Source organism: Leptodactylus fuscus, chromosome 5 (assembly GCF_031893055.1).
Source record: "Leptodactylus fuscus isolate aLepFus1 chromosome 5, aLepFus1.hap2, whole genome shotgun sequence".
In the NCBI taxonomy this organism is placed as follows: Eukaryota; Metazoa; Chordata; class Amphibia; order Anura; family Leptodactylidae; genus Leptodactylus; species Leptodactylus fuscus.
In genome coordinates, this window is record NC_134269.1 from 204,874,903 (window position 1) to 204,901,890 (window position 26,988).

The window sequence follows — 26,988 nt, forward strand, 5'->3', positions numbered from 1 at the left end:
GAAGTGTCCCAGGAGTAGCAGCTAGGTGCGATACCTACAGTAACCCCCACAGGTAACCGGCTCTACTTACTTACCGATCCCTATTCCTGCTCACAGCCGCTTATGCTTCGTGACCCCTTCTCTGTTTACATAGTGCCATATATTTCCTAGTGGCCATGAAATGTAACTACAGCCCGGTCCTATACACGTCTATGTGACAAGACTGTAATTACATCACACGGTCACTATAGACAGATAGTGTGTGATATAAACAGACGCCATAGCCCCTTCCAACTGCTGATCAGAGGGGAGTCACTGATCTCTTATTGATGATTTATTCTGAGGAGAGATCATCAATAAAAATGAGGTGAAAACTCTTTAAGGCCGGGACTCCAAGGGACGTAAACGCCGTGGTTTGCCCGCGGCGCAAACAACCCGGGGAAAAAATGGCAGCATTTTACAGTCAGGGCAAAGTGGATGGGATTCTAGCGACTCTCATGCCCACTTTGCGTCAAAAACCGCGGTGCTACCTTAATTAAATGGTTTGCTCCCTTAGGCTCCATTCCCACGGAGTAACGCGCTGCGCATTCGTGTCAGAGTGTGAGTGCTCAAAACGGATCCCATTCACTTCAATGTGTGCCGGCTCACGCGCGCTACACATTGAAATCAATGGGTTAAAAAGCCTCCTGACAAAAATACTGCACCCCTAATATAAATAATGGCCCCCTCTTGTTATGATAATAACAAAAAAAACAAAACTTAAGGGATTGTCCAGGATTTCGAAAACATGGCTATATTCTTCCAAAATCATCGCCCCCACCTATCAATAGGTTGAGTCTGGTATTGCAGCTCTGTTGTAATGAATGGAGCAGAGCGGCAATACCAGGCTCAGCCCATGGACGGGGGTGGCGCTGTTTTGGAAGTATGCAGCCATGTTTCCTAAACAAAACAACCTCCTTAAAGACCTAAAGATGCTCCATCTCTTCAGACTAATCAGTCAAAAGTGATGTGTTCCTTTAAGAAATCCCTGCGCTTAGTGACCTGATGCTCCCATCACCAGGAGGTGAACAGGATGAAGCCCAATCTGTGTATCACAGGGGGCAGGTGGAGAGGAGAAGACCATGCTTCTGGTGCGGAGCTGTATTGCCTCTGGCAGGGCCCGCCTACCTGTTAGCCATTATGAATAATTAAAATCTGTTCTCCAATAGAAACAGGTCTCATTTGCATAATTTCCCAGAATGCATTGCTTACAGTCCAAGTTTCGTTTTCCAATAAATCATTTTATTTCTAATTATTACATAGAAAAACTATTTCCTTCATAGAAATCTAAGCTCACCCATGAGAAACATGGGAAAAACCATATATATATATATATATATATATATATATATATATTGTATATATGTGTGCGTGTTCAGCAATGGACAGGCGATGTGACCCTTCTTGGCCGTGCAGCAAGGAAAAATACCTTTAACTCCCCACCCCCTTTCTTCTCACTCTCCTCGCTTTAGCTGTAAGACACCTGAAATGCAGCAGCGCCCCTCCCCCCATTTGACTTCATCTTGGATTGAATATCAAAAAGAATATTGTTTTGTTTTTTTTTCCAAAAATGAGATTAATGTTAAAAATTCAGCGAATTCTGGGCTGTGTGACGACCTCCACATAGTGAGCTGTTTCCGTATAGACGTCATTCACTGTTTGGCGGTTGATCTTTTTCGTAGACTTGAAATATGTATTTGACTCCTTTTTCTTCCTGAATTCCAGATGGGATGTCGGGATATCTGAAAGGAGAATCGATGACGTCAACAAATATGCGAAAAAGTTACCCAAGGCCCAGGGCTGAATACACCCGCCCAATAATGGATGTGTACCAAGGACACATACCAAAACTGAAGTGGAGTCACCTTCATGGGCACTACGATAGCCACATGAGCATAGTGTCGCGGGCGCACCCTCAGTACCGCTATGTGTCAGTAAGATAACACGTGGCCCTCCATGTTCTCTTAGTATAACGTACAGTAGAGGATACAGTGTAGGGAAGACGATCTGGGTGCACTCAATGTGTGAAATCGACTTTACATCACGGCACCCCCATCTGGATTTCTACCCCTCTAAGCATTTCTTTCATGCACACAGTACATCCTTCCTCTAAGTGACTCCATTTTTATATTTCCATTGCCTTCTCTTTGCTAACAGTGCCATGATACATTATCATGGGCAGCTAGTGCCAGAGCCATCCCTACCTGATGGGAGAACACTGTGATTATCCTCATTGTTACACCCTCCAGAATAAGCGAAGACATCAGTACGGGTCCGTGAGCTGCTTCATTATAACTACATGTTATAATCATCAGCAGGAATTTTTGCCCCCCCCCCCCCCCTCTATTATATACAGTTCAGTGTGTTAAAGTGTACCGCCAACTATTAAACAACTTTCCATAAATGAATAGTGCAGGTGAATATAACAAACTTTGTAATATATCTTATTAAAGAAATCTGTTTCCTTCTCCATTTATCATGCAGGTTACTTTTTACATAGAAGTCTATGGAGAGGGAAAACAGCCTGATAAGTGGAGAAGGAAACATTTTTCTTTAATAAGATATATTACAAAGTTTCTTATATTCACCTGCACTATTCATTTATGATAAGTTATTTTATCATTGCGGGTACACTTTAAACCCAATCATTCAGCACCCATCCAGTTTCCATATTGTCAGCCTAGGCCCTGTTTACGTGGGGAGATGTCCTGCTGACTATGATGTTGTAAATCTGACATAGCATACCACGCCTTCACTTACTTCTCTCTTAGTTTGAAGATGTTCTTGTCAAACTCAGGAAAGAAAGTGTCGCATTGAAAATCCGCCATAATGTGCGTGAAGTAGATATGGCTACACCATGGGTGTTTCATCATGTTCTGCAAAGACAAGTTATAACTAAGTATATATAATGTATAGAACGAAGCATACCAAACTTCCATTAAACATGATATAAAATTCTAATATTTTGTCACATATATAAATAATACCGTCAAAATAATACCGCTCTATGGCCATCATTGGGGGTGGAGACCCTGATAACATTCATGATTTCACTTGGAGGGTTGTCTAGCTTAGAGGTGATCATTTGTGTGTGATATTTTAGTTGGCATTACATTGTATGTTACTGTTATTACTGGGCACTATATGTCAGTATTATTTAGTGCTATATAGTTCAGCTCCCATTGATCGGCAATAACCAGCCATGGCCACTACACAGTGTACAGAGCTGTCTAGCGTTGGCTTTGTCCATTGTACAGAACCAGTGGCCAACTCCGACTGATCTCACTTATCCTAAGGATAGATCGCCATATCATCTCATGGATAGTGTCCCTTCAATGATGTTGGGAGAGTGTTCCAGTAGGATAAAGGTATGTGACAGCTTTTTCTTATATTGGACAATAGCCCCACCCCCATGACCATTTACTTACCGTATAACACTCGACTCCTCCTAGCACCCATACTGTTTCTATCTCATCATACAGAGGCGACCTGGAAACAAGTTTCACGACTTCTTCTTCGTCGCGGCAAATGTAATGGGCGTATTTCGGTAAGTCGCTAAAACGGTATAAAAACGTATAAGGTATCCTGTATGTGTATGGGGGTAACTGGCACAGCTACAGAGGAGATGGGGGCGACATGGTCATACAGGTTCAGGAGTAAGAGGGTGCTGACCCGCTCAACTACCGACTACATCATAACCAGTGTACCCTATAGGTGTATGAGAGATAGAGTAGAGCGCCACCTACCTGAGCTGTCGGGTAAGAAGCACAACGACGGTATTAGCCAGAGGTAAGAGGTTTTCATCGAAGGCGTCAAATGATCGTCGGCCCCAAACGAGAAGATTCTTCTTTCCTGTAAAAAATAGTAGAGTCTATCTGACCCGAATCCCTAACCATTATATATATATATAGGGGTGGTCCGTATATCTGCTATGGGCAGCAAGGGGTGTGAGATTGTCCCAAGACTGAGGAAGGGGGAAATAAAACATGGGGGCAGAATATGGCCAAATAATAATGGGGTTCCTCTTTGGGGCTATGAGGTTGGTGTTTTTCTATGTGAATGGCGGCTTTTCTACGAGGGTCTCCCATGGGCCACAGGGTATATGGACGATGGACGATGGATCTTACCAGGCTCCTTTACTGTGGTTATGGTGTCTAACAGATACCGGAACTCGTTTCTGCAAAAGAAACATCATCATTCTGGTTACTCAGAGGTGTCCAGACGGGGGCAGGGGGCGCCCTCCATCAGTAGGCGACAGTCATTGCTTTCATTCATCGCCCCTCACCCCACAATCCCATATAGTAGGTCTATTCCTCTGCACCCTATACATATCATGTATCCACTTCATCTGCTTTCCTGTAGATTAGGGGTGACCCATCCTTATCCCCATCCGATCAGTAGGGGGCGTCCGCTGTGGTCTATTCACTGCTAGCCAAGAACAGCTCCATTCATTGTATAGTGGCTGTGCTTGGTATTGCAACTCAGCCCCACTAGCTTGAATGGGACTGAGCTGCACACAGGTCACGTGACAAACGCAGACTAGACGTCCCGTGTGTTTGGCCCCGCCACTGATCAGATATTATTGACCTGTCCTAAGGATAGATCACCAAGATTTAACCCTTTATAACAAGAGAACTATCAAGGCCGCTGTAATCCGCAGTGACATCTCTTCTGTCTTGAGGAGACATAACTAATACCACCAGCAGGTGGCAGCAAATCACCAACATGATGTCTGTCCATAGCAGAATACCGCCACTCATTGCTGTCCGGTTAGGCTGGGAGTTGTAGTACTCTATCGTCTGCCCTAGCCCTAGTCCTACTTACGGTAGATCCCACGGTAAGTTCCCCTTCCATCCAATTCCCATATTGTTACAGGCAGCCGCGATCAGCTTTATGGGTTTGGGGCTGAGCTGTGAATTTCCTTCAGACATATTTAGAACTGCGGAGACACAAAGGAAGGAATCCGTGATCGAACGTCATGGTAATATATACCCAAATTTAAAGGGGTAGTCCAGGACTATGATACTGAGCTCTACTTCCTCTTCTCAGGCTGGTAGTTACATGACCATGCTACAGCTCAGTCCCATTTAGATGAATGGGGCTGAGCTGCAATACCAAGCACAACCACTACTCAGTGTACGGCGCTGTGCTTGGTAAGTAATGAAGAGCCCGCAGCAATCAATATCCTAGTACTGGACAATCCTATTGTATCTGCCAGTAGCAACCAGCAGGGGGAGCTTGGCACATACACAACCATTGTACACAGTAAAAGCAAAGTATACAGCGAGCTCCCTCTAGTGGTGGCTGAAGGAACCTAAAATGTTCTCCTGTATCTCTCTCTGTGTAAGGGATTTGGAGCAGAAAAAAACAAGCTCCGAATGTGTAAAAGGTTTATTAGCACCAAATTTTGGATGTAAAAAATGACATTATATTAAAAGTTGATTTATTTTACTTCTATAGTGGCGTCATATTCCGCATTGACCTGACAATCATCCAATGGTCCAGCGCATGGACTTGTAATACAGATGTATCGCAGTCACGTTTGATAGATACAGCAGAGCTGAGTTTGTTCTCTGGTACAGTTCAGTAAACTGACTGCTGTACCTGCACCATCAGGTCAGCAGAGGGCACCAGAGAACCAGTTGTGGGGCTCAATAGGTCAGGACTCCCATATACATTAGGTGGTTGGCCGGCTAAGGCAACCGATGTGTACAACTTACATTAGGGTCACACCAGCGTTGGCCTGTCCATTGTTATGGTCTGACTTCACCATGTTTTCTTCATCTTTAGTAGGCCCGATCCGCTGATTTTGGCACAGTTGTAATTTTTTCTCTAACCCCCACCATTACTGAGCAATCAGTGCTGTCAGTTTTGGTGCCTGATGTGCTTAATAGGTTCTCTAATGGCAAGTGGGCGGTGTCAGACAGAAGCAAGCAAGGGAGCGTGATTCTGAGCTCTTACACTGTCTGACTTTGATTGGACTTCTGAGTCACTCCCCCTTGCCTACATCTATCTGACACCATCCTCTTGCCTAATTAGCATATCAGGCACCAAAACTACTTGCACTGATTGCTCAGGATTGGTGGGGGCTAGAGAAAAAATTTCAACGGTTTCAGAATCAGCACAGCAGATCCATGACACCCAGATACAGGACTAAAGAAGTGGTACTGTGCAGTGTCCAAATATACAGAATAAGAGCAGATACTAAGAATTGCTCCAGTATACAGGCAGTGGTTAAATTGGGTCGGAACGCACCGGAACTGGGTTCAATTAAAAAATGTCTGTCATAAACTAAGAAATTGTCTGACCTGAAATGCAGAACATAAAAAACACTGTTACTTACCTCTCCTGGCTCCGGAAGGCTTCAGGCCTACTTGGTGACATCCAATACATCACATTGGCTGGGGCTTGCGTCCTTATGTGTCGCAAACCCCCGCTTACGTGACGTCCCGTACATCATTGAACATGGCCGACATCATGGGAGTGCACCAGAGCCCAGGAGAGGTAAGTAACAGTGTTTTTATGTTTGTATCCTCCCCTGGGTCTCTGATTGTTATACTCTGGGTTCTGACACTTCACTTACAATAACGTCTTCTGTGTCCGGAGTCTTGATGTTGCTGTGACTAGGAACTTTTAGTCACGTGATGTTCCCCAAATGTCCTCCAGTCACAGCAATAGCAAGGGCTCCTGTATACATGTGTACATTGTGGTTCTGTCCCCGCATATACAGAGAGAATCCGAGCGGTCCTGATCAGTATGGGGCCCAACAGCCCAGCCAGCTCTTCATTAATACCAGATAGCTGGAGGTCAGCTGATTGAAGGAGTCTTCAGGTACAGCTCCATACAGTGGCTGTGCCTGGTATTGCATCTCATCACTACTCAGTCTCATTCAGGTAGAAGAGTCACAGCCTGTAATACCAGGCACAGCCACTATGCTTCCAGTAGCTGATCGTGGGGGGTGCTGGAAATTGGACCTCCACCAATTTCATGATCTAAGGACAGGACCTCACTATAAAAGTCATGAAAAAAATTAGGATTGTAGCTAAAATAAAATGCATTTTGCACTTTTTGCCTCCCCCTATAGAAGTCTAGAGGGAATCGTTGCGTTTTTACAGGCAAAACGAACATGGCGACTTTTTTAAAGTATTTTCTGCAGCATTTTTTTTTCTCTATGTAAAACATGGCAGCATCAGGCAGAATCTTTCTCAAAATCATTGTGTGAACACACCCCAAGGCTACAGATAAAATGCAATATCAGGGTGAGATAGTCCAGTAATTTACAGATGTAGCAGAGCTTAACTGTTTTATTAACCTTTGGAGCCCTATATATATATATATATATATATATATATATATATATATACACTGACAACACGTTACAGTATCAAGATGCAGATGTAGCAGAGCTGAATGTGTGATATCACATGGGCAATCCTATGTAGCACCACTGATACAATGTTATATGAGGATGCGACACACTCAGCTCTGCTACATCTGCATCCACTTTGCATGCTCCCCCAGTCTAGCCATGGATGGCAGTGCAGGATAGAGAGAATACCCCGCAGCTCCTTACCTCCTCTAGTGATACAAGCCTGTCTGTGATGCTGCGTGTGTACACAGCCCAGGGGTACGGCAGAGATCAGCAGCAGATGGAGGATGGAGGATGGATATAAAGGGCGGGGGTGGGGCCGCTCCCACTTCCCACTTTTACTAAACAGCCTTTTTTGTCACGCTTGAAAGCAGGAAACTGAAGTTATTGTAAAAGCCGATCCCTGAATTCTATCTACTGCGCCGGCCGACGGGTTCTACCGCCAACAGTGCATATAATAATAGTGCCAACATATTCCGCAGCGCTGTACAATTTGTAGGGTTCAAGTACAGACAGAAAGATACATTACAAAGAAAGTCATTTCACACAATGGGACTGAGGGCCCTGCTCGCAAGAGCTTACAATCTATGAGGTAGAGGGGGTGACATAAGAGGTAGCAGGGGCGGCATTGCTTATACAGGGGTCAGACACTCCTGTAATAGAGATTACTGTCATTACACAAACATACAACTTTATGAGCCGTCACCAGTCGTGTCCTGTAACATGTGGATGGAGCTTGGACATATAAAGTTATCCTGAAATGGCCTCATATCATGTGGGGAAATGTGGGAGCGGGGACAGAGGAGGGTTAGATTTTGGGGATTCTAATGACGGTACAGAAGAGTTTACATTAGAAATTGTGATCGGCCTGTCTGATAAGATGTGTCTTTAGTTTGCGCTTGAAGCTGTAGAAATTGGGAGTTAATCTGATTGTCCGGGGTAGAGCATTCCAGAGAAGTGGTGCAGCTCGGGAGAAGTCTTGTATACGAGCGGGGGAGGTTCTGATAATAGAGGATGTAAGTGTTAGGTCATTGAGTGAGCGGAGAGCACGGGTTGGGCGGTAGACAGAGATGAGGGAAGAAATGTATGGAGGTGCGGCATTATGGAGAGCCTTGTGGATGAGGGGATAAGGCATATAGTATAACTAATCCTATATGATATCATGTACCTCTCAGGCTTCTGGAGAACTTCAAGGGTATTTCTAGTATTACATTTTTATCATCATGTCATTTGTAGATCCAAAATTCTGCTCTGAGTAATTACTTCATTTATCTTTATAGTGTCCAGAGCTTCACTTTACTGATACAGAGCTCCAGATCCCCTGCACAGATATACTGTAGATAGAAATCCTAATGCTGCATGTGTTACCACTAAGCATACTGTATAGTTATTGAGTGTATGTCTGCTCTGAAGCTCCCCCTAGTGGTGACTGCAGACAGAGGATTATCTTATGAATATGTATATCAATTATCTATCTATCTATCTATCTATCTATCTATCTATCTATCTATCTATCTATCTCCTATCTATCTATCTATCTATCTATCTATCTATCTCCTATCTATCTATCTATCTATCTATCTATCTATCTATCTCCTATCTATCTATCTATCTCCTATCTATCTATCTATCTATCTATCTATCTATCTATCTATCTATCTCCTATCTACCTCCTATCTATCTATCTATCTATCTATCTATCTATCTATCTATCTATCATCTATCTATCTATCTATCTATCTATCTATCACCTATCTATCTATCTATCTATCTATCTATCTATCTATCTATCTATCACCTATCTATCTATCTATCTATCTATCTATCTATCTACTGTATTTATCTCTAGTATTATAGGAATCACTTAATGAGAAGGTCCCCCATTACAAATTTTGCATTGGGGTCCAGCAGCTTCAGATCGCTCCTCTGTTCAGATGTCATCCATTTGCTTTTCCAGTTAAAGGGGTTGTCCCATTATGGCCACTTACAGTATCCCCATATCCACAGGACAAGGAATAAGTGTCTGAACACTGGGTGCCCTAGTGATCAGGACGGGGGATCGAAAGTCCCTCTAAGGCCTCCATAAGTGCACATGACCGGTGCTCCATTCACTTCTATGGAGCTGTGGGTGGTGCCAGAGATTACAGTCCCATAGAAGTGCACTAGTGCCCCATTCACAAGGAGGCCTTAGGGGGACTTTCAGTCCCGGTCCTTCATGTTTCTGATTTGCTGGGAGACCCAGCGATTGAAACCCCCGCAACGATCAGACACTCAGCCTATGCATAACATCCTCTTTAATGAGGCCTTTGAAGAAAATTGTCATAATGAGAAACAGAATAACATAAATCTCCAGACCAGACGGAGAATTCTTACAGTTGTGTAGTCAGGTTCGGGCCTTTCCTAGACTCACAGAGTACAGGCCGCGCCCGCCGTCTCCCTTGCCTCTGGTTATAGCCGGGCCTCATGTGATTTCCTTATCTAGTCCCATACAGCAGCGTCATAGACCAAGAACCTAAAGTTACGCAATTCAGTATGTCGTGTACACATAATGATTAACAGGACGGACGGACGTGGCGATACCAGAGGGACAGAAGCCCTGAAATATCCCCTAAGACTGTCAGCGATCAGACGTGATCTGTGACTACTTGTAGTTAAGGTCCACTGACTCAAGATGGCCGAACGTTCCAAGATTTGTTTCAGGTTCCAGATACGTTTCGGATAGAGCCGGAAGGGACATTATTACATACCTCCCAACTTTTGAAGAACCGAAAGAGGGAGAAAATGTGCGTAGCGCGGCAAATTTAGCCCCACCCACTTCTGTGTTGACTCCGCCCATTCTCATTAATTTTTCATGTGCCCGCACACAGTATAATCCTCCTACTCTCACTCGTAAATTATATGTCCCCCCCTCCATCTCTCCACCAGTTTCATATACACCCTTCATCTGCCCCCAGTTTCATGTCCCTTCCATCTCTGTCCCCAGATTCATGTCCCCCCCATTTCTACCCAGTTTCATGTCCCCTCATCTCTGCCCCCAGTTTCATGTCCCCTCCATCTCTGCCCCCAGATTCATGTCCCCTCATCTCTGCCCCCAGTTTCATGTCCCCTCCATCTCTGCCCCCAGATTCATGTCCCCTCCATCTCTGCCCCCAGATTCATGTCCCCTCATCTCTGCCCCCAGTTTCATGTCCCCTCCACTTCTGCCCACAGTTTCATGTCCCCCCTCCATCTCTGTCCCCAGATTCATGTCCCCCCCATTTCTACCCACAGTTTCATGTCCCCTCCATTTCTGCCCACAGTTTCATGTCCCCCCATCTCTGCCCCCAGATTCATGTCCCCTCCATCTCTGCCCCCAGATTCATGTCCCCTCATCTCTGCCCCCAGTTTCATGTCCCTCCATCTCTGCCCCCAGTTTCATGTCCCCTCCATTTCTGCCCAGTTTCATGTCCCCCCCATCTCTACCCCCAGATTCATGCCCCCTCCATCTCTGCCCCCAGTGTCATGCCGTCCTCTCCTTCATCTGCCCCCAGTTTCACGTTCCACCTCAGTGTACACATTACACTTACCTTCTCCTCGCTCCCCCACCGCTCTCTGTGCGCCTCTCTGTCTCTCGCACACAGTTGTAGGCGCGATGTGACGTCATCACATCGAGTCTACACAGCCAGTAGCCGGCGTGCAGCGGCGAAGCAAGGAGTTGAACTGTGACAGCTCCTTGCTTTAGCCGCGTATGTGTTCAACTCAGATCTGCGTCATCTGGACGCAGATCTGAGTTGAAATCGGGACATACCTCCCTCCAACTGGGACCGCGGGACATGTCACCGGAATCGTGAATGTCCCGCGGAAATCGGGACGGTTGGGAAGTATGTTATTATACTGTGATGTCTCTTCAGACTCCCCGAGTATAATAGGTGTAGGCCCAAGAGGCCTCCTCAGTGACGTCATGGTGCTTGGGATGCCCATTAGACTACTGTAGCCCAATCGCAGGCCTCAGTGGTGTCCCGAGGCACGTACCACCACTAGGAGAACGCCAGACATCACAGGAGGCCCAAAAGAAGTAATGGAGGGGGGAGTATGAATGGTTTTTATTTTTTCCTCCTCCTCTGGGCCTTCCCCTATTATACCCTGGGGTCTGTACAGATCCCCTCGTCTAATAATTTACTGCAATTAGGGTTGAGCCGATCTTGAGATTTCCGATCATTTTCCAGCCGATCCCGATCGTGAAATTTGCTCGATCGCTGATCGTGATCCGATCTTTCCCAATCGCTCAACCCTAACCGCAATGTGTCGTGGCAGCCATTTCAGTCCGTTACACAAACCCCCAATTGTTTGGGATATAGGGCTCAAACCCAGATGATGACCACTTTTGAGGACTCTATTCGATGCTCTCCATGTTCCGCCTTCATATATTCGGCCATATTTTCGGGGTACTGCTATGACTGGTAGGGACTGATCGATACCTCATATTCAGATCAGTCTTTTTGTCTCTCTACCTCAGATTACGGCCTTACACAACACATCTTATGGTTTTCCTTTTGATGACTTCTCCACTCTAGATGTGACTGATGGCTATTATGAATGCCGCATTAACGCCCCCACATTGCTGACTGTCTCCCATATGACCAGACAATAGGCCGAGTGTTGGTTGAGGTTTCATGTGTTGTGATGTATGAAATCTGCCCTCCAGCTTGTGGTCTGTGTGACAGGATGGCTGACCGGCCCAAAGCGAATGTGAGGAAAATCAATTCGCCAGCAAGTTGTCAGGGACACAAAGAGATTGGGCTCCGGGGTCTCACATATGTACAAGGTCTACAGACAAGATTCTCGAGGAATTAGAAAATGGGGCTCAAGGAGTCCAGGTCTGACACCCAGGATCCTCACCGGTAGGCGGCTTGAAGACGCCCTGGCCTCTTCCCAATCATCGGTCACATAGCTCAGCCCAGTCCCATCCAAGTGAGTGGAGCTGAGCTGCAATACCAAGCACATCCTCCGCTATATGTAGCTTCAGCCCTCCAGTCAGTAATGGGCATCCCGGGTGTCGGCCCCCACTGATCACATACTGATGGCCTAAAGATAGATCATTCATATGGAAGTCCCCAGAAACCCCTTCTCAGGAGTAATCTAGAAGGCAGCAGCCTAAAGTCACTGGATGGGGAGACTTACTGTATGGAGGGCTATATAAAGGCAGTATACTGTGTGGAGGGACAGTAAAAAAAGGGATCATACTGTATAGGGGCAATATACCGGGGAGTGGGCCCCGTATTTCTTAGTCTGCCTCTCCTTTCTGAGATGGCAAGTCACATCTCACCTATCCTTACTCTCCATCTCGTAGCCACAAGGAGGAGAGTAGGGATCGGTGAGATGTGACCATGAGGAGGAGTAGGGATCTGTGAGATGTAGATGTGTCCACATCTCACAGATCTCTACTCCTTCTCATGGTCAAATCTCACCGATCCCTTCTCTCCTCCTTGTGGTCACATCACACAGATCCCTCCTCTCCTCCCTGTGGTCACATCTCACAGATCCCTCCTCTCCTCCCTGTGGTCACATCACACAGATCCCTCCTCTCCTCCCTGTGGTCACATCTCACAGATCCCTCCTCTCTTCCTTGTGGTCACATCTCACCAATCCCTATTCTCCCTGTGGTCACATCTCACCGATCCCTCCTCTACTCCCTGTGGTCACATCTCACCGATCCTTACTCTCCTCCCTGTGGTCACATCTCACAGATCCCTCCTCTCTTCCTTGTGGTCACATCTCACAGATCCCTCCTCTCCTCCCTGTGGTCACATCTCACCTATCCTTCCGCTCTTCCCTGTGGGCACATCTCACCGATCCTTACTCTCCTCCCTGTGGTCACATCACACAGATCCCTCCTCTCTTCCCTGTGGTCACATCTCACCAATCCCTACTCTCCTCCCTGTGGTCACATCTCACCAATCCCTACTCTCCTCCCTGTGGTCACATCACACAGATCCCTCCTCTCCTCCCTGTGGTCACATCTCACCAATCCCTCCTCTACTCCCTGTGGTCACATCTCACAGATCCCTCCTCTCTTCCTTGTGGTCACATCTCACCGATCCCTCCTCTCCTGCCTGTGGTCACATTTCACCGATCCCTCCTCTCTTCCTTGTGGTCACATCTCACAGATCCCTCCTCTCCTCCCTGTGGTCACATCTCACAGATCCCTCCTCTCTTCCTTGTGGTCACATCTCACAGATCCCTCCTCTCCTCTCTGTGGTCACATCTCACCTATCCCTCCGCTCTTCCCTATGGGCACATCTCACCGATCCTTACTCTCCTCCCTGTGGTCACATCACACAGATCCCTCCTCTCCTCCCTGTGGTCACATCTCACCAATCCCTCCTCTACTCCCTGTGGTCACATCTCACAGATCCCTCCTCTCCTCCCTGTGGTCACATCTCACCTATCCTTCCGCTCTTCCCTGTGGGCACATCTCACCGATCCTTACTCTCCTCCCTGTGGTCACATCACACAGATCCCTCCTCTCCTCCCTGTGGTCACATCTCACAGATCCCTCCTCTCCTCCCTGTGGTCACATCTCACCAATCCCTCCTCTACTCCCTGTGGTCACATCTCACAGATCCCTCCTCTCCTCCCTGTGGTCACATCTCACCTATCCTTCCGCTCTTCCCTGTGGGCACATCTCACCGATCCTTACTCTCCTCCCTGTGGTCACATCTCACAGATCCCTCCTCTCCTCCCTGTGGTCACATCTCACAGATCCCTCCTCTCTTCCTTGTGGTCACATCTCACCGATCCCTACTCTCCTCCTTGTGGTCACACTTCACCGTTTCCTCCTCTCCCCCCTTGTGGTTACATCTCACCGATCCCTACTCCTCTTCCTTGTGGCCACATCTCACCGATCCCTCCTCTCCTCCCAGAGGTCACATCTCACCAATCCCCACTCCTCCTTGTGATCACATCTCACCGATCCCTACTCCTCCTCCTCGTGGTCACACTTCCATTTACGAATTCGTGATTGGTAGCGCGTCAATATTGAGTTGCAGATTTCACCTTTTGCATAGTGCAATATTTGCAGCAAATGTGTAACAACGTGTGATGAATTTTTTTTCCCCGTTCAGTGACTTTTTTTATTAAATAAAATACAAAAAACTAAACCACAAAAACTTGAGTTTCTTTTTAATTTTTTTTTTTATTAAGACAAGTTTTTTTCAAAAATGAAAAAGGCAATGGGAGTAACAAAGAGAAGACAAAGACGGTACAAGGAGACGTTGGCATGCTTGCAATATACACAGCAGCTAAAGCTCATAAAAGTCAAATAAAATTACAAAAAAGGGGAGATTTTTTTTATTACAAGACACGAGATTATTGGCTTCTATTCTGACAATAACAATACGGGAATGTGATTCAGTATATGACAAGCGTCTGATGAACTACAAGTGTCAGCATACAGCACTGGTACCTTTAGTTCCTAATACTTGTCGCTAAGTACTAAGCCCAGGATCGGGTACAGACACCTAGTCCACAATCTGATGTCACATGTCCGCTCACCCACCACCACCGGACAGTATATATAAAATCTTTCTAGACTCCATATACCTTTGTTTCACATAATTTGTCTTCTAGGATTATTTGGTCTGCAGCTTTTTTTTTTTGTAGAATATTGTTACAGGTTGTTCAAGATTAGAAAAACCGTCACCATCTTCTTAAAGAAAACAAAACACTGCCACATGTGTCGGCAGGTTGTGTCGGGTACTGCAGCTCAGACTTGTTCACTTCAATGGAACTGGCTGCAATACCACCGACAACCCAATGACAGGAGTGGTGCTGTATTTCGTAAGAAAGCAACCATATTTTGGTAACCCGGGCTTATAAATATAGATCTATATTGGCATTCCTGTCGATTGGTCTAGTAGATACACCCTTGTTCACACTTGCATTAGTAGTGTTCAAGCTTTGTTACATAAAAGTATTACTTCAGGGATATAGACAATGCTTTAGTCTCACAGGACAGGACATAAGTATTGAATGTTGCTCACCTGTCGAGAGTCTACGGGGCCCCATCGAGAGTCTACGGGGCCCCATCGAGAGTCTACGGGGCCCCATCGAGAGTCTACGGGGCCCCATCGAGAGTCTACGGGGCCCCATCGAGAGTCTACGGGGCCCCATCGAGAGTCTACGGGGCCCCATCGAGAGTCTACGGGGCCCCATCGAGAGTCTACGGGGCCCCATCGAGAGTCTACGGGGCCCCATCGAGAGTCTACGGGGCCCCATCGAGAGTCTACGGGGCCCCATCGAGAGTCTACGGGGCCCCATCGAGAGTCTACGGGGCCCCATCGAGAGTCTACGGGGCCCCATCGAGAGTCTACGGGGCCCCATCGAGAGTCTACGGGGCCCCATCGAGAGTCTACGGGGCCCCATCGAGAGTCTACGGGGCCCCATCGAGAGTCTACGGGGCCCCATCGAGAGTCTACGGGGCCCCATCGAGAGTCTACGGGGCCCCATCGAGAGTCTACGGGGCCCCATCGAGAGTCTACGGGGCCCCATCGAGAGTCTACGGGGCCCCATCGAGAGTCTACAGACAGAGGACCTGTTCTGGAGCTCAATAATGTAAAACACATGACAGGCGAGTGCCGCCATCATTCACTACCTATGATAAAATATACCCCTGGAGTAGGACTAACAGTGACACTGCCAGGGCATGCTGGGAGTTGTAGTCTCAACAGCTGACGAGGAATTAATTGGTGAAGTTATAAACGGTAAGAAAAGAGATGAGCCGACGTCTAAGGCCAAGTCTGACCACATCAGATTATACATTCAGGTCATGGCAAAAATCATTTTAAAGAAGCAGAAAGATTTTTTTTTTTTTTGTCATTTTATATATTTTTTTTATATGGCAGGATATGGGATAAGAACAACGGAGGTAACAGTCACGTGATGTCCAAATGCTGAGCCATTCTGTACCATTATCCCTGCTGGGAATGGGGACACTCTTGTGCTGCTCTATTTATGCCACTTGCTGTCCTATAGTGTCAGCTGTCATGGCCCCTTCTCAGACAGACCCATCTCTGTCAGACGTCATCTTCTGTGACCGTTATGGGCCAAGTGGGAGGGAATACACATAAACATGGCCGCTCTTGCCCCCCTAATATAGTACATAAAGCTTCTCTCCAATCTTCCTACATCCAATGTTGGACTGACCCAGCAGAGCACCAGAGGATCGTCCAGGGGGGCTCAGGCTCTTCTACAATAATGGGCCACCAAATGGACTATTCACCCCTATGGACTATTTACTAGGGGGTTGTAGAACAGGGGCCTCAGAATCACTTTATCTGGAGGGGCCCAAAGAGTTTCAATGCAACGCTGTCAGACCCCATAAAAGGGTCAACTGGGACGCTGAGCACCCTCTACTAATTTACAACCCCCTCTGCACATAGGTATGGTAGGTAGCGGTTACCTACAGTAGTCCCGAAACAATACGCCATTCTAGGATTAGGATATTGAGGACCTATCCTTAAGATAGACCATCAATATTCGGTTGGTAAAGTCCAACATCCAGGCCCTATGCCGATCAGCTGTGTGGTGCTTGGGTGAGCGTCCATTGGTCACATGGCCATGCAGCAGCTCAGTCCCATTCAAATGGAGGGGGTTGAGCTGCAACGCCAAGAACAGCCACTACACGAAGTATGGCGCTATACTTGGCAAGCAGTCCAAACGCCCCAGTCACTTCAATCAGCTGATCGTGGGGGGTTCTGGGAGGTGAATCCGATATCGAAGACATATCCTAAAGACTGGTGATCAATACCAGAGAAGTGTGGCATATGGCAGCACAGAGAATGACTACATATCCCAACCTGTAAAGCAGTGACATCACAGAGGGCGGTCAGACAGAATGGTGACATCACTCACAGAGGTCTAGAGCGCTATATAGGAAAACGTACACACAGAAAAAAAAAAAATATGGAGTAAAACTGGACTTCTTACAAGTTTACACATTTTCTAGAGTCTTTTTCTTGCCATACAGATTTTGTTATCAAAAATATATTGCGCAGTCTATAGCTAGTTCAGATATTCATATTTACACGTTGGTAAAGCAAGCGTCACCAAATACTTACAGAAATATGTACAAGAAAAAAAAAAAAAAAAACATCAAAAATTTTTACTTTACTGAAATATCGTAAAAGATAAAAATAGAAATGCAGCGATAAATTAAGCTTTCACAGACCGAGGAGCTTCTAAGAGTTCTCAGAGAAGAGGCCGCACTCTTAGTACTTGGACTGTGCGGACCGGGCGCAACATGACCTGAGAGCATCCACCGGGTCAGGTGACTCTGCGGTTTCGGACATCTGTAGTGAGGAAAGAAGCGAGAATTATATATATATGTTATATACATCTCCTTCCACAGCAATACAGCAAAACCAAAAAGCAGCTATGGAGAAGAAACGTCAACTAAGTGCACCACTAAAAGCGGATTTTTCCCAATGAGTGTTTATAAAAGCCACCCAGTGTACCGCCAGATAGAAAATAACGTGTATGTCCAGATTGGGGCTCCGTCCCGACCCTCTCAGTACACAGAGCGCATTACATTAGTAGCTCCTTTACTACATTTCCCACAAGTTTGCATCCTGACGCTGCCATGTGATCTGCAGAACCTGCTGAGGTAGAGGATGCAACTATTCAGCGCGTATACAGACTAGAACCTCAAGCACCGACTTCTAGCGCATGGAACAAAGGCCCCGTATAATGAGGATACTATGTGGGACTATAAGGTGACGCCAGGCGGGATTAAAACGACAGGGGACTAAGCAGTAATCACAGCGCGCCTACATCTGCGGGGAGCAGCTGATCACAGCCTAGCTTTCTCCATGACATTACACACATACACCTAAGTCTGTGGCTGCTAAATTGTCACCACAGCCCTAGATCGTACACAGACAAGTTCACTGCGACTCAGGAGGGAATAATGGGGTTAGATTGGTGCGGACACTCACCAAGTTAGTGGCTGCTTTGCCGCTGGACCTTAGGTCCAACACTTTGGGTCTCCTCTTCTGGGTTGGGACGTTTGCCAGAAGACACCACAGAGTTCATACTGTTCCTCGCTGTGGGGTAGATAGGACATTGCTAAAACAGATGGACTAATCTACACCCCTATAGAGAGCATGCTCTACGGATTACAATACTGTATATATTACTACCGTTATATCAGGTTACTCAACAGTAGCTTCTGAAAGAGTCCTGCACTCTTGTGAAATACTTTACCACTCCGCCATCACTACCTATAGCCTTTCAATATCACAGGGTCTAGGTGACACCAACTCAGCCAGTAAACATGGACGCCTACGTCTTAATGAACCGTTACACCCAAGCCCTCTGGCCAATACACTGGACATATGCGCTGTATGAGCACACTCGGCAGTAATTTTTTGGGAAAAATCAAATGGACTGAGACGATCTATCAAAAGACTCAAGTTCTCCCGTATAAAGATATCCGGAACTGCTGCCGCTGGAAATGGAGGCAGGGGGAAAGAAAGTCAGACAACTCCTTTAAAGAACAGGGCTAGTTGCAGTACCCTGTACAGCCAGAGGCCAGGATGGCGCTTTGCAAGGACAACTTAGATGTGACACGAGTCACCGAGTCTGCCAGAGGCTGAAGGTGTTGTATTAAGAATTACATTGACTCTCCATACAGGTCTTTGTATTAGATTATTGTATTCCCCACAAGGAGAACATTCTAGATCGTCTCTTCTTTAGACCTTTGTTTTGTGCGCTTCCTCTGTTCACATTTCCAGAAAGCCTCAGGATTTCGCCCCTACAAACTGAAGCCTGCCCCCATTAAAGGGGTTCCCATGAGTTACATATTGACAACCTGCTCATAGGATATTAGATCATTGAGGGTCTGATGCGACTGGTACTACAATGCACCTTGAATGGGTCTGAGCTGCAAACAGGCCGAGTGACGAATGGACTCAAGGTCCATGGCCGGTGATGCAGAAGTCGGACTTACCTGTGCGGCATTGCAAGTTGTTGATCTGTGGGGGTCCGGGGTAATGAACCCTCATGAATCAGGTATTGCTCATCTATCCCAAGGCCAAGTCATCAATATGTAACTACCAGAGAGCGCCAGGAGATCTTAGACATTCTCTGATGCAAGTGTGAACCCCTTCGATAATGGTAATGCCCCAAAGATTCCCATGAGGAATAACAGAGGAACCCACAATGCAGAGCCCTGAGATAAGAAGCTCCAGGTCTATACATGTACTTAGTAACACGGACATATCAAGAGCGGCATGGCTATCCTCAGCTGCTCCATAAATGGGGAGGGGCTCTATAATTTTTGCTCATGATCTTTAAGGGTCCCGGTGGGCAGACTCCACCCCCATCTATAGAGGATACAGGATACAATGCCTTTAAAGAGGACCTTTTATCACCAACTCTTTTCACTCCAATTCTTTTTCTAGCCCCATAGCTCCTGAGTTAGTATAGTTACCTCACATCCTAACTAGACTCCCTAATGTCAAGTGGGTGGTGTCAGGCAGGAGCAGGCAAGAGGGCGTGACTCTGGACTCCAATCAGAGGTGGACAGTTTCAGAGCCCAGAATCCCGCCCACTTACCTGCTCCTGCCTGACACCACCCATGTGACATTAGGGAGTCTAGTTAGCATCCCGGGTACCAAAACCAACTGCACCGATTGCTCAGGATCATTGGGGGCTACAACAAAAAAAAAACCCAACCCCAATTGCAGGTATGTAAAGAGCTGGAGTTGTTGGTGAAAGATCCTCTTTAAATAGTTAGAAATGCAATACGTCTTTTCAGAAGCAACTGAGAAGTAAAAGCCTTAGTGCGGCAGGTTTTATGTGTACAGCGAGGCGATTATGGGATGTAAAGGTCATTACCTTGTATTAAGTAAGACTGCTGGCTGTCTCCATGGCTGTAGTGCAGGATGCTGCTCCCCTGCCAGTAACCTGGAAGAGAGGACGTCCAATTAATAGGTAATTACACATTGTGTGAAGGGCCAAATCAATGAGAGATTGATGTATAGAAGCAAGTTATACCCTCATATACAGTAAGGGGAACTGGAGGGTCTCCTCCTATAGCAGGTAGAGGTGGGCCCTGGTGCATGCAGTGGTGCCAGAAGTGCAGCCCCAATAACCTATGATGTAGATGGGCAACCGAGGACCAGGTAAATGTCCAAGTTGGACGTTTTATTTTTTTACGCCTCTCTGAGCCCTTTAAGTTGCCATAATGCCCCTTTTAGTTCGTACTATTGCAGCTTTACAACACCCAGTAAATACATGCGGCCTCCTGCTCAGGATCTGCATCCCCAGGACTCGTCTTGAGTTACACAGACGATCCACCGATTTTAATGGACACTGTGTAATGCCTAGTTTTCTCCTGTGGTGGCAGTGTAGAAAAACTAAACACTTACTGGCAGCTTATCCCACAGATTACAGCTCACTTTTGGGAGTCCCAGGATGACAATCTGGCATTATATTGCCATGGGACAAGTAGGAATTATATAGAGCAGAGACGACCTTTCCCCACGTACTTCATTGCGAAGCCCTTTTAACCCTTTCTCCACCGATTTCAGCACAGTTGGAATTTTTCTCTAGCCCCCACCGTTCCTGAGCAAGTAATACAGGTAGTTTTGATGCTCATTAGGCTAATTAGTTTTCTAAGGTTAAGCAAGTGGTGTCAGGAAGGCGCAGTCAAGGGTGCATGGCTTAGCTGCAATCAGAGGCAGATAGCATCACGCCCACTTGACATTCACACGCCCAATTAGCATATTAGGCTCCAAAATGATGGGGGCTAGAGAGAAAAAAAATTCCAACTGTGCTGAAATCAGTGAAGATGTGGCTATTAAAAGGGTGAAAAAAAAAAGTTGGAGGTGGTGAAAACTCCTCTTTAAGGTGAAGCACTAGGTTAATGGCTCACAGGCTGCACAGTTATGGCCCCACTGTATTCACCAGTTCCCCATCTCTTCACCATGAGGCTTATGTATATACATCTGCACAACCCCCTGGCCTGAGACCCCACCGTACCTTGGATGCCTCCAGGTCCAGAATGACTTTCTCCCTGGTTATTACTGGAGTTGTTGGCAGAGCTGCCCTCACCCGCTCCCATTTGAGACCCTGTGGGAAGAGTATAAAATACATCCTATATTAAGAGTACACGACACACAAGAGTGACCCACCCAAGGAATATAGAGGGGTCAGTTATTGGCTACATAACTGTGATCAGATCCCAGCCCCATTTATAGCATGGCTATCCTTTGGGTCACACGAGGATCTGGGCATGAACTTCACACCCAAAATAGCAAGGCCATTATAGTGTTCAAACCTTTACTGGCCTGATCTAGCTGTATGAGGACTTGTTTTTTGCAGGATATACTGTACTATGGTAGGTGCCGAGTCTAATCCATGTATATGTCAGTCTGTCAGCCTGTGTATTACCAGTATACAGGCAGATGCTAGTGCCCACCCGAGTAGATCACCATACTGGGACAGACTGATCACATTGCCTGGATTCTGTTAATGAACCCTGGGCTTTGTGCACCTTAAGGAATGGGTCCTGACCTTCTCAAGGAATTACCTTCCGTTAGGGACTCACTAACCCCATATCTGTATAGAAGCCCACTAATGGGCAGTTTACCTCCATTGTTGCTGCAGCCTGGCATGCTGTCCCCTGGAGAATAACTCATGAGCCCACCGTTCCCATTCCCATTCGGATTAGAAGGCACTGATGCAAGAAGACCTAAGGAAAAAAATAAGACAAAATGAATTTCATATTCCCCAAGTATAGAACCAGCAGTCCCATATTTATGGCATCTCCTAGGGATTATGTACGAAGGTGTAAAGTGCGGCCAACTCACCAAGTCCTCGGTACCGGGACAGCTGCTGGTAGATCTGCTTCATCCGTTCAATGTTCAGACGGCTGGCCTCGGCGTGATTCACCATTGGTTTGGGGTAATTGACCCCAATAATACACTTTGCAACCTTCTGCACTCCTTCGGGTGCGTTCCACGGATCGTAAATGTACTTTGGTGGGAAACCCTTCAAAATGGGTAAATAGCGCCTATAAACGAGAAAAATAATCGTCAGTTCTGTGCAACAATGCAAGCGGTGGCTTATCCACGAAACAATAGAATCTGGCACGTAGGAGTCCAGGATGCCTGACCCCTTCTCTCCCCTGACAGCAGGTCCAAGTTAAAGGGGTTTCCTTAGGATTTAGAGCAAACTCAGGGGCGGGTTGGAAATAATAACACCCCCCACCCCCCCTGTTTTTAATGGCCAGGTTGCTCAGAGTACAAGGTATTATTTGGTTTCAGCGACTGCCTTGAATTACCGGATGTAATCCCCATTGGGGTCCGTTCTTCTTCCAAAGCCAACTGGGCAATAACAGTGGAAAAACTGCTGGAAAAAGGAGCTGCAGGACAACCACATCCAGCTCCCGGCGTTCACGCTCCAGTCCGCGTCCAGTAAGAGCTCCTCAAAGACCTGAATACAAAGACAAAGTGGCGGTGAGTCAGAGGCGACATAGGCCAACTCCTCAATAACACGGCGCTAATTACATGGCTGCCCATTGTCTGGGACTATTACATAACAGGCCGGTTCTGCAGGTTGGCCTACATGACACACAGGCTCCGGCCTATTACCGGTGGTCCAGGTGTTAAACACTGGCCCAGACTTACTATTGTTGGTGTAAAGGCTCGTACTGTCTGACTGCTCGTGTATGTGGCCACAATTAGGATTTATTACAATGGTGTCATGCTGACAACCCCGCACCCCATAAACGCGGATCTATTTCCCAGATGTGGTCGCCCCCTCAGGACTTTGCTCTGTAGGACCGGGCCAGCCCATATGATCCATATACCACTACTACATCCCCCCTGCAGGGTTCATAGCAATATCCGGCTCGCCATGACTTTCTTTAATGATGTCACTCATTTCCCCTGGGATCGGAGGAACAGAAGAACGAAAGTCCAACACGTCTCCTCCTTGTGACTGGAGCGTAACCCAAGCAGACTGACTTACATTTTAAAGGGATACTACCATTAAAATCTAATTTTTTTGTTGGTCGCACGTAGGAATAGCCTTAAGAAAGGCTATTCTTCTCCTACCTTTAGAAGTCTTCTCTACGCCGCCGTTCAGTAGAAATCCCGGTTTTCGCCAGTATGCAAATGAGTTCCCTCGCAGCACTGGGGGCGGTCCTAATGCTGCGAGAGAATTCTCCAGCGCCACCTCCATCTTCAGGAATGGCCTCTTCACGCGTCTTCTTCCGGTGCTGGGGGTCAAAATTCTAGGCCTCGGGCAGCCGACTGCGGATGCCCACAGGCCACAAGAAAATGGCCCCCAGTGCTGCGAGAGAACTCATTTGCATACCGGCGAAAACTGGGATTTCTACCCAACAGCAGTGCAGAGAAGACATCTAAAGGTAGGAGAAGAATAGCCTCTCTCAAGGCTATTCCTACGTGTGACCGACAAAAAACAAATTCGATTTTAATGGCAGAATCCCTTTAAATAGGTTTTGACATTAAACACACTGTGGCTAGGGTATAAGTGTCTGGTCGGTGGGGGGTCCAAACAATGGGATACCCACGAGAACGGAGAACCAAAAGACCCCCATACCTTCTCTACGTGAATGAAACAAAGTGAGCTACATGACTGAGACCCTATTCACTTCTATGGGGCTTCAAGGACCATAGTCTGCAATAGAAGTGAATGGAGTCCTGGTGATTCATTCACATAGTGAAGGCTTAAGGGACTTTTGGGACCCCAGTAATCCTCATAGGGAATCGGTGTTGAATTAGAAAAAAAAAACAAAAAAACTAAATAGCTTGCAAGTCTAAATATTTATATATATATATATATATATATATATATATATATATATATATATATATATATATATATATATATATATATATATATATATTTGGTTTTCTTCCAAAAACAGAGGCATTCATTAAGCTGTAATACCAGATATAACCAATGGACTAGAATGGCGCTGTTGAGCCAGCATATACCAGTATGGCAGCTACTGAAACCTCCAGTATACAGCATGTAGGTCATTCTGTGCGTCACTGTGTTAATGTAAAGTAACTGTGACAAAACAGCTATAGAAACGTGGGAAGCTCCTAATCCCTTTAAGAATACTGAATTATTCCACATCTAGAGCAGATAACCGGAAATAACGCGCCGCTGATGAACGACCCGCCTCTGCACGTATCCTTTACATGGGAAAGATATCGAAAAAAGATAATGCTTGACCTCCGCCCACTACAAACAGCCTAAAAATACCCCCTGCCTACGCCCACAGCGAGGTTGTAAAGATCCCGAGACCCAGTTCAATTCTCCTCCAGGAAACGTAACCATGTTTTCGCCTTCGGCAGGCATGAGCTTCACTTTTCTAGGTTACTCCCGGCCTGCTGTGCTCCATAAAGGCTGGGTTTCGAGGTCACGGCACACATAAGCGGCAGTCGTCCTCGTCAGTACGTAACGGGGTCAATTACAAATCTGCCTTTAGACCGCAACGCAGGTGCTGAAATCTGATGTCTGTCCTCAGTAATGTATACGGGAAGGCAAAACGTAGTCACTCACCCAAAAATAAGGTCTAAATATAAGATATGTGAGCAGCAAACCTCCAAAACGTCAACCAATTTTGCTGAAAAATAGTTGTAAGAGGGAGCAAGAGCTCAATGGTAGTATGTAACCCCAATCTCTGTCCCCACCTCACAGTCTCCCCCCTATGGTTGGAGCCTATGGTTGACATCTGCCCCTATACAATGGTATACATTGGGGCCTGCCAAATACATATCTGAAGAGACGCAGATCTTTGGCCGACCCCATATCAGCCATTTATGGTAGGTCCTGCAGATCTTCGTTCTGAGACGTTTGTGACTCGTCTATTCTAGAACCTCAATAGGTCCAAACGAATGGATAACCCCTTTAAAAGCAGGGGTAACCCATACAATGTCCCCCCCACCACCACCAAGTGCTTACCTTCATCCCCTCCTCCCAGCTTATCCACAGATCTCCTCTGGTGAGAAAGCATGCGACGGCGTGCCGCGCCAGATGATGGATCCAACCTTCTTGTCGTAACTGGGTCATGATGGCGTCGATCCATGGAAAGCCTGTCCGCCCCTCGGCCCATTTGGCCAGCGCCTCTGGGTTCCGATCCCAGGGGATCTGAACGCATATGGGATTCCCTTCCATTTTGTCAAAGCGAGGGTTGTTGGTGGCCGCCGTGTAGAAGAATTCTCGCCACAGGAGCTGCCCATAGAGAGAGAGGGGAGGCGAGCTGTTCTTCTTTACCTAAAAAGAAACAAATGGAATGAGGAAAAGGTGAAAAAAAAAGCTAAAAAAACAGCAGGTAAAAGGCGGTGCTGTTGTGATATTATACAACAGGTCACACTTCTCAGAAAGATGGCTGCCAATTAAGCAGCCCATTTGCTGAAGTGACAACAGGAAGTGCAATTATGTTGGTTTTGGTCTTAAGGTAGGGTTCATAAAAGGATCAGGGCAATGGACAGCAGATGACAGATGGAGAGCAATGGACAGTCACCCTTACACAGGTAATCACTGTTTTGACCTGCTTTGAAGAGTTTTACCATCAGTACGATCTCTGGGGTTCTGACACCTGGACCCCACACAGATCAGCTGCCGCAGGGGGAGCTTGTGTAGATTGCTACCGCCCTTGTCCTGCGTATAGCGGTGGCACTGAGGAACTATTACTTGGACAGGATAAGACTACAAGGGCTTCCCATTGGATCAGCTGATCTGTGTAGGGTCCAGATGTGGCCCCCCGCCCCACAGATCCAATACCGATGACTTACCTTTTGGGCCCCCCCCAAAAAAACCCTTTAAGCCTGTGTCACTTGACCTACCTTTTTGTACAAATCTGTTAACTTGAAGTAGAAGAGGCGACAGGAGAGACATCCGAACCGCAGGTAGGGGCTGAGTCCTGTAGTGCTTGCCAGAAGGGAATTGGCGTTCATACGAGGCCTTTCAAAGTTCGCCACCCATGCCTAAAAGAAGAACAAACGATAGAAATGACGCAATCAGACTAGACTTCATACCCCTGCATAAGAGGACCCATCTCCCTCAACAATATTGTATGTATGCAATACCAGATACAGCCAGTAGACAAAGTGGCGCTGTTTCGAGGAACAGAAAAAAAAAAAACCAAACACACAAGGACGTGCATAGAAGATGCTGATGTAAGCCTGCCAGGGGAACAAGGCTACAGAAAAGAGAACCTCCCCCCCCCCAAAAAAAAAAAAAAAAAAAAAAAAGAACATGCCCCACTCCTCCAAGACCGGCAGTATTTTTAGCCTCGCAGCGCCCCCTGTGCAGAGATCAATAGTCCTCATCTGCTCACTAAGAAGGGATTAGCATGAGATAAGCCCAACCCCAGTGCGAATACACATCAATATATTAAAAGGGAAGGCTAGAAAATAAAAGATTCAGAATCATCTTGTTTTTATTTGTGATTTTTACACTGCAACAAAAACTCGTACATTTAAGTCTATAAATCTATATTGTAATGGCCTGTCAACAGCTGATGGGTAAGGGTAAGTTCACATGGGGTATTTTGAGGTGGATATGGCCTCAAAATCCTG

General features: G+C 46.5%; 2 protein-coding genes across 3 annotated transcripts in view; both read right to left on the reverse strand.

The window, feature by feature from the left end:
* Nucleotides 1-1,474: 1,474 nt before the first annotated feature.
* LOC142203968 (dihydrofolate reductase-like) lies at nucleotides 1,475-7,630 on the reverse strand. Its single transcript, XM_075275102.1, has 7 exons — nucleotides 7,592-7,630; nucleotides 4,843-4,957; nucleotides 4,146-4,195; nucleotides 3,765-3,870; nucleotides 3,447-3,573; nucleotides 2,779-2,894; nucleotides 1,475-1,760 (listed from the first exon to the last, which is right to left on the reverse strand). Exons 2-7 carry the CDS (start codon nucleotides 4,947-4,949, stop codon nucleotides 1,667-1,669), a joined length of 600 nt encoding a protein of 199 aa, XP_075131203.1. The 5' UTR covers nucleotides 4,950-4,957; nucleotides 7,592-7,630; the 3' UTR covers nucleotides 1,475-1,666.
* An 8,227-nt stretch (nucleotides 7,631-15,857) lies between these two features.
* Nucleotides 15,858-26,988, reverse strand: part of CRY1 (cryptochrome circadian regulator 1) — a 44,789-nt gene continuing 33,658 nt past the window's right edge. Inside the window, exons 6-14 of one of the 2 annotated variants that reach the window (XM_075275081.1) lie at nucleotides 26,254-26,394; nucleotides 25,370-25,681; nucleotides 22,713-22,864; nucleotides 22,240-22,442; nucleotides 22,020-22,121; nucleotides 21,410-21,499; nucleotides 20,264-20,332; nucleotides 18,361-18,468; nucleotides 15,860-17,715 (exon numbers count right to left, since the gene is read on the reverse strand). In XM_075275081.1, coding sequence (XP_075131182.1) covers nucleotides 18,365-18,468; nucleotides 20,264-20,332; nucleotides 21,410-21,499; nucleotides 22,020-22,121; nucleotides 22,240-22,442; nucleotides 22,713-22,864; nucleotides 25,370-25,681; nucleotides 26,254-26,394 — 1,173 coding nt within the window. In that variant the 3' untranslated portion in view covers nucleotides 15,860-17,715; nucleotides 18,361-18,364. Of the gene's footprint in view, nucleotides 17,716-18,360; nucleotides 18,469-20,263; nucleotides 20,333-21,409; nucleotides 21,500-22,019; nucleotides 22,122-22,239; nucleotides 22,443-22,712; nucleotides 22,865-25,369; nucleotides 25,682-26,253; nucleotides 26,395-26,988 lie in introns of both variants that reach the window. The other variant, XM_075275082.1, reaches the window with a different exon arrangement.

What these genes read in the sequence shown, in the direction of transcription:
- LOC142203968 (XM_075275102.1), bottom strand. Translation starts at nt 4,949, where the DNA reads ATGTCTGAAGGAAATTCACAGCTCAGCCCCAAACCCATAAAGCTGATC. An exon ending in CTTCTTACCCGACAGCTCAG is followed by an intron (nt 3,574 to 3,764) that starts GTAGGTGGCGCT and finishes ATACCGTTTTAG; the next exon opens with CGACTTACCGAAATACGCCC. An exon ending in GAGGAGTCGAGTGTTATACG is followed by an intron (nt 2,895 to 3,446) that starts GTAAGTAAATGG and finishes TTGTCTTTGCAG; the next exon opens with AACATGATGAAACACCCATG.